This window comes from Gastrolobium bilobum, unplaced genomic scaffold (assembly GCF_033153095.1).
Source record: "Gastrolobium bilobum isolate Gb01-03AN ecotype WA unplaced genomic scaffold, APGP_CSIRO_Gbil_v1 utg29251, whole genome shotgun sequence".
NCBI classification, from domain to species: Eukaryota; Viridiplantae; Streptophyta; class Magnoliopsida; order Fabales; family Fabaceae; genus Gastrolobium; species Gastrolobium bilobum.
The window spans coordinates 96,341-114,319 of NW_026898534.1; the positions used below are offsets into that span (position 1 = coordinate 96,341).

General features: G+C 37.6%; 1 protein-coding gene across 1 annotated transcript; it reads left to right on the plus strand.

The window, feature by feature from the left end:
* Positions 1-14,668: 14,668 nt before the first annotated feature.
* On the plus strand, positions 14,669-17,873 carry LOC133317192 (alpha-L-arabinofuranosidase 1-like; the record flags this gene model as incomplete). The annotated part of the gene is made up of 12 exons (XM_061519026.1): positions 14,669-14,833; positions 14,987-15,041; positions 15,163-15,368; positions 15,865-15,986; positions 16,080-16,233; positions 16,335-16,404; positions 16,623-16,768; positions 16,856-16,901; positions 16,987-17,039; positions 17,148-17,411; positions 17,606-17,677; positions 17,770-17,873. Coding segments are annotated over exons 1-12 (1,457 nt in total), but the record flags the coding sequence as incomplete, so codon positions are not given.
* Between the last annotated feature and the right edge of the window lie 106 nt (positions 17,874-17,979).

A 17,979-nucleotide genomic window follows, 5' to 3' on the forward strand; every position in this document is an offset into this window, starting at 1 on the left:
GATTAGGTGTTTAAAATCGGTAAAAAGGGAACCTTTAAGGGATATCTTCACGAAAATGCAGAAACTGCATTCTGTCGTGAGATATCCAGATATCTGTCGAACTGATATCCGGATATTGGATATCCAGATACGTGGTTGTGGGATATCCGGATATTGGATATCCGGATATGTGAATCTGTATATCCGGATATGGACAGTGAGATATCCGGATATTCTGGGATTTCGCAGAACAGCAGTTGTGCTGTGTGTACAATAGGCTATTGGGGGTTTGTGGATCCTAGTTTGATGAAGTTGGACTTCTGTAATTAATGGATTAAGCCATAATCATGGGGTTTAGGGCTTGTGGCTTTGTTAGAAGCTTTAAGACTTGAAAACGTAATGAAAATGTGTTGTCTTTAATTTGTATGCATGTGGTACATGTTTATTGATTTATGTTTGGTCCAAATCAGATTGTGATCTGCTGTGATTGGACTTTGAGCTTGTGGCATTGGATAGCTAGCTTAGAGGTAAGCTTTCGTGTCCTAGTTTTAGCCATGTTGTGGTTCCACCATGTCCCATGGGGGTATGGTTATATGCATGCTGTGTTACATGCTTTTGATGTTTTGAAAATGCGGTTGAGCTATTATATGTTAGTGCCTTTTTGATATGCATGGAGGTGTTCCACCTATACGGTAAGCCTGAGTATGTAGAACATACAAGAGGGTGAGGCTGTGGGTGAGGTGCAAGCGGTGTTCCTTGTACTACATGTAGGGAATAGACGTATTCCTACATTTTTCTGGCCAGTAGATAGTGATAGACACACATGCCATAGATATCTGTTGCACTACATAGTTTTGGAACTGATAATGATATAAATGCTTTTTGAACTTATATTGCACATGTAAGTGAGCTTGGGGTGGAAGATCCTTTAGGACCCCTTGTCTTACTGAGATTTCTAGTTTAGAGATCTCACCCCACGTTTGGGGAATGCTTATTTCAGGATCAGGTAATGTTGAGACCTCAGGCGGCAGGAGGCCGGAGCTGAGTTAGATTGCTGTTATATTATGCTGCCATGTTTGGATGCTGGATTTGCATGCTGCTTATGCTTATAGCTTCAGTTTATGTTTATGGAGTTTTATGTTGAGACTTGTTGTTACTATGTTTATTTGGTGAGCATGGGGATTGTCCATGACACATAGTATTATTATGTCTTGGTTATGTCTTGAGTCTTTTGGAGTTGTAATAATGTACCAGGATATTGTCCGGATTACTTGATGTAATGCCGTGATTTAGATACACACTTTATCTATATATTGAGGTATTTCAGTAGATGCCTTAGTGCAATTTACATACAGGCGTTATTTTAGGAAATTGATTAAGTAATCAAGTTGGTAATTGATAATGACGTCATAATTGAAAAGAAAAAGAATATTCCGCATTTTTAATTAAGCACCGCTTAATACGATGCGATGTTAATATTCCGGGTATACACGGGGTGTTACACCTTACCAGGTTGGTACTTCAACTCAAAGTCGTAGTCCTTCAGGAACTCCATCCATCTCCTCTGCCTCATGTTCAGCTCCTTCTGATCAAATAGATACTTCAAGCTTTTGTGGTCACTGAACACAGCAAACTTCATACCAAAAAGATAATGCCTCCAAATCTTGAAAGCAAAAACAATGGCTGCCAACTCCAGATCATGAGTCGGGTAGTTCTCCTCATGAGGCTTCAACTGCCTTGAAGCATAAGCAACAACACGGCCCAACTGTATCAACACGCAGCCCAGCCCTTTTCCAGAAGCATCACAATACAACTCGAACTGCTCCGCAGGATCAGGAAGGATCAACACAGGTGTTGTTGTCAATCTTTCCTTCATCTCCTAGAAACACTCCTCACACTCGTGAGTCCACACAAATGGAGTCTCTTTCCGGGTAAGGTGAGTCAACGACAAGACCATCTTGGAGAATCCCTCAATGAACCTCCTGTAGTACCCGGCCAAACCCAACAAACTCCTAACTTCAGAAAGGGTTTTGGGTCTCGCCCAATCCATCACTGCCTCAATTTTGTTGGGATCCACTGCAACTCCCTCAGCTGAAATCACGTGCCCAAGAAACTTTACCGACCTGAGCCAAAACTCACCCTTTGACGGCTTTGTATAAAGCTTCTTCTCTTTCAGTACTAGCAGTACAATCCTCAGATGCCTCGCATGCTCTTCCTCCGTCTTGGAGTAAATCAAAATATCGTCAATGAAGACGATCACAAACTGATCCAGGTACGGCTGGAAAATTCTGTTCATGTAATCCATGAACACAGCAGGTGCATTGGTGAGTCCAAACGGGATCACCAGATACTCAAAATGACCGTATCTCGAACGAAACGCGGTCTTAGGGACATCCTCCGGCTTCACCCGAATTTGATGGTATGCAGACCGGAGATCAATCTTCGAATACACACAAGCACCCCTGAGCTGATCCAACAGATCATCAATACGCGGAAGGGGATACTTATTCTTGATTGTCACCTTGTTTAGCTGCTGTAGTCGGTGCACAATCGCATTGTCCCGTCTTTCTTCTTCACAAAGATAATCGGTGCTCCCCACGGAGACACACTCGGTCGAATAAAATCCTTCGCTGAAAGATCCTCAATGTGCTTCTTCAGCTCTGTCAACTCCGGTGGCGACATCCGGTATGGAGCTAATGAAATAGGCCCTACAACAGGCAACAGATCAATGGAGAAGTCTATCTCCCTTTGTGGCGGAAACTCAGGAATCTCCTCAGGAAACACCTCAAGGAATTCCCTCACCACAGGAATGCCAGTGATATCCTCATGTGTCCCGCTTACCAAACCTCCCAGCATAACATAGCCAAAAGCTCCTACTCTTAAGGCTCTCCTAGCCTGCAGGACTGAAATATATGGCGAGGAACTGACTGAGGAATCACACGGAGACATCACCATGCTCTTGGCACAACAATCAATCAATGCACATTTTCTGGACAACCAATCCATGCCCAGGATAATCTCCAAGTTAGCCATCGACAATCCTATCAGATCTACCGAATACTCACGGCCATTCCACTAAAACACGACATCTCGATGTACAGTGGTAGAATCACACTTTTCTCCGGTGGCGGTGGTCACCCGCAACGGTGGAGAAAGCACAGACATGGGCAACTCAAGCCCCAAAGTCAAACAACACATCAACCGAAGATCTATCAATGGAAACAGTACCTCTGACCAGGTTCAGAGCTCTGTCCGACTGCTGCCGATCCAGGGTGTAGACTCGCCCAGAAGTAGGTGGCACTGCAGGTGCTGCTGGTGGTGGAAGGGGAACCATCTGCAATGGAGCTGCCTGAACTGCTGCAGCTCTCGCCGTCGATGATGGACAATCTCTAGAGAAGTGGCCCTCCTTACCACACTAGAAACATATCAACTGGCCTGAAGAACACGGCCCAACATGAGTCTTCCCACATCCCGAGCATCTGGGATCGAGAGGTCTCATTGTACTCCTCTGAGCAGAAGTCCTCTTAAACTGATTTGGCGCTTGTCGAGCCACCAACTGCTTTCCCTTGCCTTTGCTCCCAAACTTCCTATCCCTCCAGGAAGTGGAACTACCAGTTCCCTTCGTATAAGCAATCTTGGCCCTCTTGGCCTTACTCGAGTTGCAGAAATCCTCGATGTCCCGACATTGCTGCACAGTGTCCCGAAATCTCTCGAAGCAGAACCAGCGAGGTAACCAGTAACATCCTCATTAAGTCCCCTGCGGAACTTAGCAGCCAAGAAGATCGGAGTAGGCTTCTCCATCCGAAAGTGAGCAAACTTAACCAACTCATTGAACTTGGCCAGGTACTCATCAACAGACAACGAGCCCTGCACCAGCCTGTCGAACTCCCCCTGCTTCCTCTCCTGAGCATCATAAGAGAAATACCGACCCAGAAAGCAATCCTCAAAGAATGGCCTTGTCATAACATGACCTAGCATCTCAAAAGCGTGAGAGGTGTTCGTCCACCACTCATAGGCATCGCCCTCCAGCATATAGGTGGAAAACATCAGCTTCTGCAGATCTGAACACTGCATGACCCGGAAGATCTTATCCAGCGCCTACAACCATCTCGCCGCCGCAATAGGATCATAAGACCCATCAAAGGAAGGTGGCTTATGCTTACGAAAAGCATTCAACCGGCGGTCTATCGCAACGCAGTCCACAACAGGCTCCAAGTAGGGTTCCATCACCCCAGTGAGAGGAGTGGCACCTTCAACGTGACTCAGGCTCTCGTCCTGAAGGCTAGGTGGAGGTGGAGGTGGTGGCGGCAGAGGGAACTGAGAAACAGCAGGACCAACCCTCATATCCTCCAACATGACCCTCATCACAGTCATGTTCGCCAGGCGGTTCGCCTCCAATACAACCTAAGTGACTTTCCTATTCGCCTCTCTGACGGCGTCCAGCATAGTCTGGTTTGCCATCCTCATGGCCTCCTGGTCAGCTTGTCGGGCCTCCTGCATCTCGGCCAATGCAACCAGGACAGGATCAGGTTGATCCTCGCTAGTGTCTCGGTTCCTCCGAGGTTGCACCATGACTCTGCACAAGTTACACAAAGAATGAGTTGATCAGGCCCACGCAATGTGGTAACATATGCATTATCATGGCAAAACCCAATAGAGAGAACACACAAGACAAACTCGCAACAAAACATCCTAAGTTGCAATACATACAGGCTTTTCCCTAGAAAGTGCTCTGATACCATAAAATGTAACACCCCGTGTATACCCGATTTGTTAACATGTCATCGTATTAAGCCACGCTTAATTAAAAATACGGAATAAATTTTTACTTTCAATTATGACGTCACTATCGTTACCAAGTTGAATTACTTAAGTCATTTCATAAAACATTGCCTGTATGTAAATTGCAAAAGACAACTAACTAGAATACCTCAATATATAAATAACTGTGAGTATCTAAAATCACAGAACTACAACACGTAGTCCGGACATAATCCTGATACATTATTACAACTCGAATCTAGACTAAGACATAGTCAAGTCAATGTGGCATGGACAATCCCCATGCTCACCAAATAAGGAAAGAAAGAGCAACAGTAGTCTCAACAAGGTAATCCAAAAAAAATGAAGCTAAACGCATAAAGCAATAAGCATGATCCAACATCCAAGCATAAACAACATAAACAACATAATCAGCAAGTATCAACTATCAATTAATCTCTGGCCTCCTGCCACTAGAGGTCTCAACCCCTGGGTTACCTGAACCTGAAATAAGCGCCCCAACATGGGGTGAGATCTCTAAACAGAAATCTCAGTAAGACAAGGGGTCCTCAAGGATCTTCCACCCCAAGCTCACTTACATGTGCAATATAAGTTCAAAAGCAGTTTAACAATATAAGTTCCAAAACTATGCAGTGCGACAGATATTCATGCCATGTGTGTTATCACTATTCTACTGGCCAGAGAAATGCAAGACATACGTCTACAACCCCATAATAAGTAGAAGGAACACCGCTTGCACCTCACCCACAGCCTCACCATCTTGTATGTCTCCATATACTTAGGCTTACCGTATAGGTGGAACACCACATGCATATCATAAAGGCACTTGCATATAAAAGCTCAATAGCATTTATCAAAACAATACATGAAAACAACATCATGCATATAAACCATCCCCCCATGGGACATGGTGGAACCAACAATGGCTAAACCGAGGACACGAAAGCTTACCTTGCAAGCTAACTATCCAATGCCAAGAGTCCATACTAGCTCAAAGCCCAAACACAGCAAAATCACAATCTGTTTCGGACCAACAATATATAAATAATCATTCTTAACAAGCATATGAAACAAAGACAACGCCATTCCTTACGTTTTACCTCTTTAGGCTTCTCACAAAGCCACAAACCCTTAATCAATTAGATTCTAACTTAGTTAATTTATTACAGAAGTCCCATTTCATCGAATTAGGGTCCATAAACCCATAACACAGTTCTGTATGAACAGTACCTTTACTGTCCTCGAAAACCTAGAATATCTGGATATTTGTGTGGGCAATATTCGGATATCAACATCCGGATATCATATCCGGATATAATATCCGGATATCCATATTCGGATATCCACCGACCCCATATCCGGATACCATATCCGGATATCGATATCCGGATATTCATATCCGGATATTTCACGACAGAATGCAGATTCTGCATTTTGCGAAGATATCCATCAAAGGTGGTTCGTTTCATGCATACAGAAGCGTAAACGTGATTTAATGTGTGTTTAACATTACCCAACATTAGGTTATGATCATAGGTTCATTACATGCATCAAGGTTCCATTTTAACCACTAAAACTCTTGATCAAGGTGGTAAGGCTTACCAAAGCTCTAAACAGCAAAGCAAAGGCTCTCGGAGCTCACCAATCAACTCCCCAAACACTGACTTGTGCAGAAAACAAAAATGCCAATAAAGCTTGGCCTTTTCTTCACAAAGGAAGCTTCTTGAAGCTACCCAAGCAAGAGACCAAGGTTCCTTCCCCACAAACAGAGATGTTAGCCCACACAACACTCCCAAACAGCACCCTCAACTCAGCAACAATTGACCTTCATCCTCACAAGGCATTCACTCAAGTGTTTGCAAGGTAAAAGAGGAAGAAATCAACTCAAAGGTGATAACTTGGTGGTTTTCTTAGAGAATGTGAAGGTGACAAAGAGTGGAGGTTGATCAGCTGTTCAAGAGACTCACGTAGCCTTAATAGCATGGCCTAAGGTTTTGTGCAATGGTATATATAGGGTCATTAAGCTTTAATCGCACTGTATTAGCGCTAAATGCTACTCTTAGCATTTTAATCCCAAACTTAGGATTCTGAACCTACTCATTTTTCTAAAATTTATCATATTTTTATTTTATTTTTCGCAACACCTTTCTGGTATGCGCTTTTCCATAGCCAGTATCAGTTCTGGCACCAATTCTCATTATTTTAACTCGAAACTTGTTTTACAAGTCCTATATACTATTCTAGGAATATTCATGCACTTATTATAATTTTCGGATACTTCATTGATACACATTTATACCGAGTAGCAGAACCGGTATCTGCACTTTTCGTCAGAAAAGCGACTTTCAGTATTATTGCTCACTTACTATAATTATTTAAACCTCAAAATAATTATTAGGGTCAATTATGGAATTATTTCCTAATTCTCATATTTTTTTAATTAATTTCCTTAATTAACGGTGCTGGTCCTTACAATCCTCTTAATAACCATTCTAATACTTAATAAGCTTTCGTACCCTCGATTTTACCCATTGATGGTTCTACCATACCTCATGGAGGGATGGTTTATATGCATGATGTGTTTATGTGAAAATATATCTGTTTATCTGATGAGTACTGGATATGTTGTTGAGCTGGATTTTGTTATAGTGCAATTGCCATATGTATATGTATGTGGGGTATTCCACACGAGACAGTAATTCCTTAGCATGTCTTGCCACATGCAAGAAGGTAACTCCGTGTGTGAGGTACATGGTGGACTCCTTGTACTGCGGATTGTATACATATGTAATCCCTACCTTTTATTCTATGGCCAGTAGGATGCTTACACACATGACTTGGACATATACTGCATTGCACATAAATTGTTATTATAATGTTGTTATCATTTTGAACTTATATTGCACATGTAAATGAGCTTGGGTTGGAGAGATCTTTGAGGATCCCTTGTCTTACTGAGATTTCTCGTTAGAGATCTCACCCCGTGTGAGGCACATTTTCAGGTACATGTACTTCTAGGGTTGAGATATCTAGTGGCAAGAGGCTAGAGTTGAGTTGAGAGGATGCATACACCTTGTAATATTGTTATGATTTATGCCTTGCTGTTATGTCTTTATGGTTATTGTATTTCAGACATGATTTGACTATGTATTTTATTTGGTGAGCGTGGGAGTTGTCCATGCCACATTGGTATAAGCTGTGTTATTTTCGACTGAGTTGTATTATTGTATCAGGACATGTCTGGTCTACATGTGGTAGTTTCATGACTTGATACATTATTTATATTATGAGGTTATTCAGTGTAATTATTTATTGCAATTTACATACAGGCGATTTTTGAAAAAGAATAAGTAAATCTACTTGGTTAATAATATGATAAACTTCATAATTGGAAAAATTTAGCTTCCGCATTTATTGAGCTGTGCTTATTACAATTTATATGTTTAATACATCGGGTGCACACGGGGTGTTATAGTGAGTAATAGAGGTCGATCATTTTCATATCCTTAAACACTTGCTCATGTTTTCATGTTGTCTTTTCAGTAATATTGCTCAATGAGATTTCAACATTTCAAAGAAAAGTTTTATTAAAAATATTTATATTTCAGGATTTGAAGCTAGAGGCACCAATGATCCCTCAAATATTTATCCATGGTCAATTATTGGAGACCAATCCTCGATACTGGTATCTATTGATCGTACCTGTTGCTTTGAACGTAATAAGAATGCATTTGACCGACACGCTCCGACATGGCGACACGCTCCGACACGGTGTCGGACACGCGGTCAACTTTTTCCGACACGCGAATTTGACCGTGTCCGACACGGTCAAATGACATTTTCGTAATTTTTTAAAAAAAAATTTTAAATTTTTTTTTTTTTTTAAATTAAAATATATTAATAAAGCTTCCACCTGATCATGTCCATTTTATTTTTTTGTCTTTTTTCCCCCTTAAGTAGATAAGAGATCATCTCAGCATCATTGTTGTCAATTCCTATCACGCTCTTGTTGTATCTCCTTCTCTCTGATCTCTCTCTAATATGATTTGATCTCTCTATCTGATATTATATCTCTTTCTCATCCCAGTTCTTATTTTTTTTATTAAAGCTTCCATCTTTATAACGTGTTGATGGGTATTATTAATTTAGTTTCATTTTTTTGTTAAATTATTAAATATTAAATGAAATATACACTATATAAATTAAAAATATTATTTAATATTAAAACATGTCCCAACGTGTCGAAATCCATAATTTTTTAAGATTGACGTGTCGGAGTGTCGTGTCGTGTTGTATCGTGTCACGTGTCGCGTGTCGTATCGATGCTACATAAGTTAGAATATCCTTACTCAATGTATATAGTCATTTAAGTATACCCGAGATAAACATGCTTTTTTATTCTTTAAGTTTTCATTGTTCAGTCTCTTGGGTTGTGTTATTGGGCTGGACCCGTTAACCTGCTTAGCATAGGTCTGAATTACTTTTAAACAAATTTCAACATATATCCATCTATTACACTAATTACTAATAGTTTTAGATAATTCGAAAACAAAATATGCGTAAATAATTTCTTCGTTTCTGTAAATTTATTAAACTAAACGTAAAAAATAATTCAAAGTGGATTTTTAGTCCAACGTATTTTAATATTTTTTATTTAAAATCACAACTATTTAATTTTTTTTAATAATTTGAAATAATATTTAAAGTATAAATAAGTTAAAAGAATAATTTTTTAAAAAAAATTAGATAAAAGTTCGTTTCGAAGAATATTTTTCTTTGTTTTTCCTCACATTATCCAGTTTACGTCAAATATATAATATATAGTATTAAAATAATCTTATTAGATTATTTATCTAACGTGGATCCTATTAGGCCATACTCTTTTACATCTTTTTTTTTCTTTTCTTTTGGTAAGCGGATGGATAAAGAGAAACATCATTCTTTTCCATTCTCAATTATTAAAATAATCTCACCACACGTTTGGGGAATGCTTATTTCAGGGTCAGGTAATGTTGAGACCTCAGGCGGCAGGAGGCCGGAGCTGAGTTAGATTGCTGTTATATTATGCTGCCATGATTGGATGCTGGATTTGCATGCTGCTTTTATGCTTATAGCTTCAGTTTATGTTTTGGAGTTTGATGTTGAGACTTGTTGTTTGCTATGTTTATTTGGTGAGCATGGGGATTGTCCATGACACATAGTATTATTATGTCTTGATTATGTCTTGAGTCTTTTGGAGTTGTAATAATGTATCAGGATATTGTCCGGATTACTTGATGTAATGCCGTGATTTAGATACACACTTTATCTATATATTGAGGTATTTCAGTAGATGTCTTATTGCAATTTACATACAGACGATATTTTATGAAATTGATTAAGTAATCAAGTTGGTAATTGATAATGACGTCATAATTGAAAAGAAAAAGAATATTCCGCATTTTTAATTAAGCACCGCTTAATAAGATGTAATGTTAATATTCCGAGTATACACGGGGTGTTACAAGTGTGTTCCTCCTTAGGGTTTTCGAAAAAAAAAAGACCTAGCCATTCTCTCCTCCTTCCATGCGCCACCTTGTGAGGTTTTTCTCTCTGAAAACATCACTCTTCTAAACACATTTGCCTAGCCTCCTCTTTCATACATTGAGTGCATAGCAAGCCTCATTGTGGTGATCAATTGGTGGTTCTACAAGAAGGAGTTCTTGCATCTAGACGCGGGTGGTGTGGATCAACGTTAGAGGGTTTGAACCTTTCAGACCTGACCTTGATCATCCTGAAGTTTCACGAACAAGGTATAATATACGTCTTAAAGCACGTATCTTGATATGCATGTGTGTTCCGCTAGCGAAAAATTTTGTTTTTCCCTATCACATGCCTCGACCTTCAAGGTCATTTTACTTTCACTACCTATCTAATCACCATTAGATTAACATTTTCTCTCTCTTTAAAAACTTTTTAACATTCTCTCTTTGATCCAAGGGTGATGTGATGTGTAAGAACCTGCACCGTTAAATTAGGTATTTAATTAATTAATTATGCAAAATTAGGAAATGATTCCATAACGGACCCTAATAATTATTATGAGGCTCTAATAATCATAGTAAGTGATTAAGAATGCTGAAAGTCGCTTTTCGGAAGAAAAGTGCAGATATCGGTTCTGCTAGTCGGTATAAATGCGTACCGAAAAGTATCCCAGAAAATTATAATAAGTGTACGATAATTAGTAGAATGATATGTAGGACATGTAAAACAAGTTTCAAGTCAAAATAATAAGAACTGTTGCCAGAAACTGATACTGGCTATGAAAAGCGCGTATCGGAAAGGTGCTTAGAAAAATATAATAAAAATATGATAATTCTTGTAAAATTGAGTAGGTTTAGAACCCCAAGTTTGGGATTAAAATTCTAAGCGTAGCTATCAGCGCTAATATAGTGCGATTAAAACTTAATTAGGCTATATATAGGAGTGGCACATGATCCTAGGTTTATTTTGGTGCCTCCTACGTATGTTTTCTGAAGGGCCAGCTGCTGCCTCTCCATTCCTTAGCCTCCCTTGCTTGGAAATGTCCCAAGTCTTCACCTTTCCTAGCATTTTCTTCATCTTTAGCTTGCTATACACTTGAGAGCAACCTTGTGAGGGTGTGAGTGCTCCATTTTCTGAGTTGTAAGTTCTGTTTCTAAGTGTATGTGGGGCTGACTTCATGGTGGGTGTTGTGGGAGCCTTTGGGATGGCATTTGGTTGATCCAAGGGGCTATCTTGTGAAGAAAAAGACCCACCTTGGTACCATTTTCGTGCACCTTTCTTTTTGAACCCTTGGAGACTGTTGGTGAGCTCCAAGAACTGTCTTTTTCTGAGTTTGAACCTTGGGTAAGCTTCCCTAACCTTGATCATGAGTTTAAGTGGTTAAAAATGGAACCTTGATGCATATAACAAGCTTAAGTTAATAACTTAAGGGTGGGTAAGCTTAAACACACCTAGAAATGCATGTTTAAGTTTCTGTAATCGGTAAAAATGAACCCTTGGGATTGATATCTCGCGAAATACAAAATATGCATTCTGACGCGAAATATCCGGATATTTGTTTGGAAATATCCGGATATTTGATATCCCGATATTTGGTTGGAAATATCCGGATATCTGATATCCCGATATTTGGTTGGAAATATTCGGATATCGGATATCCCGATATTTGGTTGGAAAAATCCGGATATCAGATATCCCGATATTCAGTTGGAGATATCCCGATATTTTGGTCTGGTCAGCAACGAACCTGTTTTAGTAAACATTTGATATCTTCGGCTACAGAGCTCCAAATTGAGTTCCGTCTGGACCTATGTGAAGCTAACACATAGGGCTACAAATTGAGTTTTCGTAGCCATTGGATGAGTGGTTTGATCGCAGTGTCTATTCTAAGTCGCGTTTTGGTTGCTGGAAATTTTGTTTGCAGCAGTCACCTTGCGTAAAACATAACTGGAGTTATACAACTCCGATTAAGACATAAAGTATATCGTTGGAAACCTCAAGATGTCTAGTTTAACATGGTAAAATATTAGAATATGAATATTGATATAATTGTTGGTCTAAAACAGATTGTGATTGTGTTGTTTGTGGACCTCGAGCTAGTGTGGACCTTGGTTTGGGTTTTTAGCTTGCGAGGTAAGCTTTTGTGTCCTCGGTTTAGCCATGTTGTGGTTCCACCATGTCCCATGGGGGTATGGTATATGCATGCTGTGTTACATGCTTTTGATGTTTTGGAAATGCTGTTGAGCTGTTATATGCTAGTGCCTTGTTGATATGCGTGTGGTGTGCCACTTATACGGTAAGCCTAAGTGTGTAGTACATACAATATGGTGAGGTGCAAGCGGTGTTCCTTGTACTACATGTAGGTATAGACGTATTCCTGCATTTCTCTGGCCAGTAGAATAGTTTAGACACCCATGGCATGAATATCTGTTGCACTGCATAGTTTTGGAACTGATATTGATATAAATGCTTTTAGAACTTATATTGCACATGTAAGTGAGCTTGGGGTGGAAGATCCTTGAGGACCCCTTGTCTTACTGAGATTTCTTGTTTAGAGATCTCAACCCACGTTTGGCGAATGCCTATTTCAGGATCAGGTAATGTTGAGACCTCAGGCGGCAGGAGGCCGAAGCTGAGTTAGATATTGATGATATTATATGCTGACTTGTTGGATGTTGGATATGCATGCTGCTTTTATGCTTTGAGCTTCATTTTATGTTTATGATTATCTTGTTGAGACGCTGTTGATTTGGTGAGCATGAGGATTGTCCATGACACATAGACTAGTTATGTCTTAGTTTGATTTGGAGTTGTAATAATGTATCAGGATATTGTCCGGACTACGTGATGTAGATCTGTGATTCAGATACTCATTTTATTTATATATTGAGGTATTTCAGTATATGTCTTATTGCAATTTACATTCAGGCGATATTTTATGAAATTGATTAAGTAGTCAAGTGGGTAATTGATAATGACGTCATAATTGAATAGAAAAAGAATATTCTGCATTTTTAATTAAGCGTAGCTTAATACGGTGTAATGATAACACTACCGAATTTATACAGGGTGTTACTTGATGGGTAGTAAATTAGTAATAAGAATTTTTGGTAGTTAAAATATCCTTACTCAATGTATATAGTCATTTAAGTATACGCGAGATAAACATGCTTTTTTATCCTTTTAAGTTTTCATTGTTCAGTCTCTTGGGTTGTGTTATTGGGCTGGACCCATTAACCTGCTTAGTATGGGTCCCAATCACTTTTAAACAAATTTCAAATGTATCTATCTATTGCACTAATTACTAATAGTTTAAGGTAATTCGAAAAGAAAATATGTGTAAATAATTTCTTCGTTTCTGTAAATTTATTAAACTAAACGTAAAAATAATTCAAAGTGGATTTTTAGTCCAACGTATTTTAATATTTTTTATTTAAAATCACAACTATTTAATTTTTTTTAATAATTTGAAATAATATTTAAAGTATAAATAAGTTAAAAGAATAATTTTGAAAAAAAATTAGATAAAAGTTTGTTTCGAAGAATATCTTTCTTTGTTTTTCCTCACATTATCCAGTTTACGTCAAATATATAATATATAGTATTAAAATAATCTTATTAGATTATTTATCTAACGTGGATCCTATTAGGCCATACTCTTTTCCATCTTTTTTTTCTTTTCTTTTGGTAAGCGGATGGATAAAGAGAAACATCATTATTTTCCATTCTCAATTATATAATGTATAGTATAATATAATCTTATTAGATTATCTATCTAATGTGCATCCTATTATTAGGCCATATTCTATTCCATGCTAAATTATATAGTTACAGTATAATATAATCTTATTAGATTATTTATCTAATGTGCATCCTATTAGGCTATATTATTTTCCATTCTTAATCTCTTATTCAATTTGTTATTATCCTACATTAAATTACTTACTTAATAAATTAGATATACATGATATCTTGAAATGAAATGGATTTGATTGTTTTAACAATTTTAGTAATCGTATCAATTCAAAATAATTAATCTTATTATTGACGTAAATATGATTCCTATATAGAACTTAGTTTCGTGACTTCTTAAATTTATTAAAAAGCTAACTGTAATAACATTACAAAAACACAACAAAAAAAACATAAACAGCCATTTGCTTTTCTCTTATCCTGTCTGGTTGAAATAAGTTACTAGAACATTTTAAGTTGATCTAAAATTAGAGTCGGTTGAGTTCTCTTATCCTGTCTGCAGACTAATTATGTTAATATAGTTTATTAACACGTCATCCTCCTCATCTCATGTTATCTTATTTCCTTTATAAATATACAAATGATCAAAGATGAAAGGAAATATCAAATTGTTCAGATGATACTAGAAACAATGTCTTCCTCTTCTTCTCATAAGACTTTTCTTTACTCTTTGGCAGTGTGTTCTCTTATATTTCAATGCTATGCTGATGGTAACCTGACCTCAACACTTGTTGTAGATGGTTCCATAGGATCTGGAAGGCAAATTCCGGACACATTTTTTGGAGTATTCTATGAGGTAAGTTATTATTAATCATTATTTTTTTTTACATTTTTTGGATAATGTGAATCTTGATTTTACCTGTTGTTGATTAGAGTGTGTGTTAGTGCAATTGGAACACATTTCAAATTTTAGAAAGTGATGGACTGCTTGAATATATTTTACATGCAGGAGATCAATCATGCTGGTGCTGGCGGATTGTGGGCAGAGCTTGTGAGTAATAGAGGTCGATCATTTTCATGTCCTAAAACACTTGCTCATGGTTTCATGTTGTCTTTTCAGTAATGTTGCTCAATGAGATTTCAACATTTCAAAGAAAAGTCTTATTAAAAATATTTATATTTCAGGATTTGAAGCTGGAGGCACCAATGACTCCTCAAATATTTATCCATGGTCAATTATTGGAGACCAATCTTCGATACTCGTATCAACTGATCGTACCTCTTGCTTTGAACGCAATAAGAATGCATTACGTATGGAGGTTCTTTGCCAAGGGCGCTTATCTTGTCCTCCTGGTGGAGTTGGTATCTCTAATCCTGGTTATTGGGGCATGGTGAGTAATGTTGTAACAGCCTCAAACCCTGTAGCATGATATTGTTCGCTTTGCCCTCGGGCTCACGGTTTTGTTTCTTGGGACACCCCACAAAAGGCCTCACACTAGAAGAGGTATCCACACCCTTATAAGGCATGCTTCGTTCCCCTCTCCAACCGATGTGGGACATTACATCCTCCCCCACTGGGAATACAGCGCCCCCGCTGTACACACCGGTCCAGGGCCAGGCTCTGATACCAAATGTAACAGCCTCAAACCCTGTAGCATGATATTGTTCGCTTTGCCCTCGGGCTCACGGTTTTGTTTCTTGGGACACCCCACAAAAGGCCTCACACTAGAAGAGGTATCCACACCCTTATAAGGCATGCTTCGTTCCCCTCTCCAACCGATGTGGGACATTACAAATGTCATATCATATCTTTCATCATATGAATTTGACCAAAAAAAGAAAAAAATTAAAAATTTATTTCTAATCATTTCTAATATTTATAATCAGAATATTGAGAAAGGGAAGAAGTATAAAGTAGTATTCTACGTCAAAGCACTTGATGCAATTGATCTAAGAGTTTCATTGGTCGGATCTGACGATGGTGTAAAATTGGCTTCAAGAAAAATCAGGTAAGAGGAGAACATCCTTCGGAGATCATGACATTGTCATTGTATATATATTATAAGTAATTGATTACTAATTATATTGATGAATGTTGGCAGGGCCTTTGGACATTACGTTTCAGAGTGGAGAAGGATGGAGACTATACTGAAAGCAAGGGCTACAAATCATAATTCAAGCCTTCAAATAACAACAAAGACTAGAGGGGTTGTTTGGTTAGACCAAGTGTCTGCTATGCCCATGGACACTTATATGGTATGCACGTAGGAATGTTGCCAATTCATGCATTTTTTTATTTTTATTTTTTTGTTCGTTCCATTTAAGTGCATCAATTCATTAATATTCTCATGGCACAGGGTCATGGTTTCCGAAAGGACCTTTTTCAAATGGTAGCAGATTTGAAGCCAAGATTTCTTAGATTTCCCGGTATATGTCAAAGTTAATTATAAGTTTATTTTATATTATTTTTACCCACTTCTTTTTCCTTTTATTTTTCTTTCGGTAAACTATTTTTACCCACTTTAATGGAAAGTGTAGTATCCATCTATTTTCCAAGAATTTACGTATGTAATTATTAAATAGTTCGTCTAACACTATTTTCTTTTTCTTTTTCTGCTAACTGTTGCATCATGCATGCATTATAGGTGGTTGTTTTGTTGAAGGAGATTATCTTAAAAACGCATTTCGGTGGAAAGAAACGGTTGGACCATGGGAGGATAGACCGGGACACTTAAATGATGTTTGGAATTATTGGACTGATGATGGATTGGGTTATTTTGAGGGCCTCCAAGTAAGTAACTATTAATTATCCTTAATTTCTAAAATATCTTATGTTTTCCCCATTAATTGTAAAACTAATCTTTTGTTCCATGAGCAGTTAGCTGAGGATCTTGGTGCATTACCAATATGGGTCTTTAACAATGGTATATTTATTTTTGTTCTTAAGTTTACCCTACTCACTATTAACATTTTTCTTTGGATTTCTAATTAATCAAATATCTCTTTTAGGTATCAGCCATCACGACCAAATTAAAACAGCTGACATTTTACCTTTTGTGCAAGTATAATTTTCTTTCTATTTCTCTTTCATCTTTTTTCTTAATTTATTTTCTTTTTTATGAAATTTCATATTAACTATATTACTTTTACACCTTTAAACTAATTAACAGGAAGCCCTCGATGGCATTGAGTTTGCTAGAGGTTCTCCCACATCTCAATGGGGCTCTCTTAGAGCTGCCATGGGACATCCTCAACCATTTGACTTGAGATATGTTGCTGTTGGAAATGAAGATTGTAGATTTTCTAATTATCAAGGTATGCACCTGTATTATTATTATTATTATTATTATTATTATTATTATTATTATTATTATTATTATTATGATTATTATTATTATTATTACATGTGCCAAATGGATTGGCTAATATTTTATGTATATGTTAAATACATAAACCAGCTGTCCAATTTTGCTTTATATTTAACTTAAAAATCTTTAACACGTGATGGATTCAATTATTATATTTCATTTATTCTTATTATTTTCATTTTTTTTGTTTTCAATTTCAAAAAATATTAATTTTGGATATTGGTTTGACCACTTATTCTTATTTTATTTTTTTTAATCAGATTTATACAAATTCTAAGGACATGTTTTATAAGTCTACCAAGTTCGATAAGGCACCACGATCCGGTCCAAAGGTTTTGGTTATGATTTTTAGTAAATTATTTATGGATTATTGATTTATTCGTTTAACAACCGAATGCTCAACTTTGAACTATTTGCTTTACAGGCGTTTGTTAGTGAGTATGCTGTTTGGCATGAAGATGCTAAAAAAGGAAGCCTTTTGTCTGCTGTGGCTGAAGCTGCATTCCTTATTGGACTAGAAAAGAACAGGTTCAGTTAACTGTGTTTTGATTTTGTGGGAACTATTTTCTCTTACTCTGATCTGAAATCCTACTTATTCATAGCAATACGCAACTGCGAACCAAGTAACCAACAT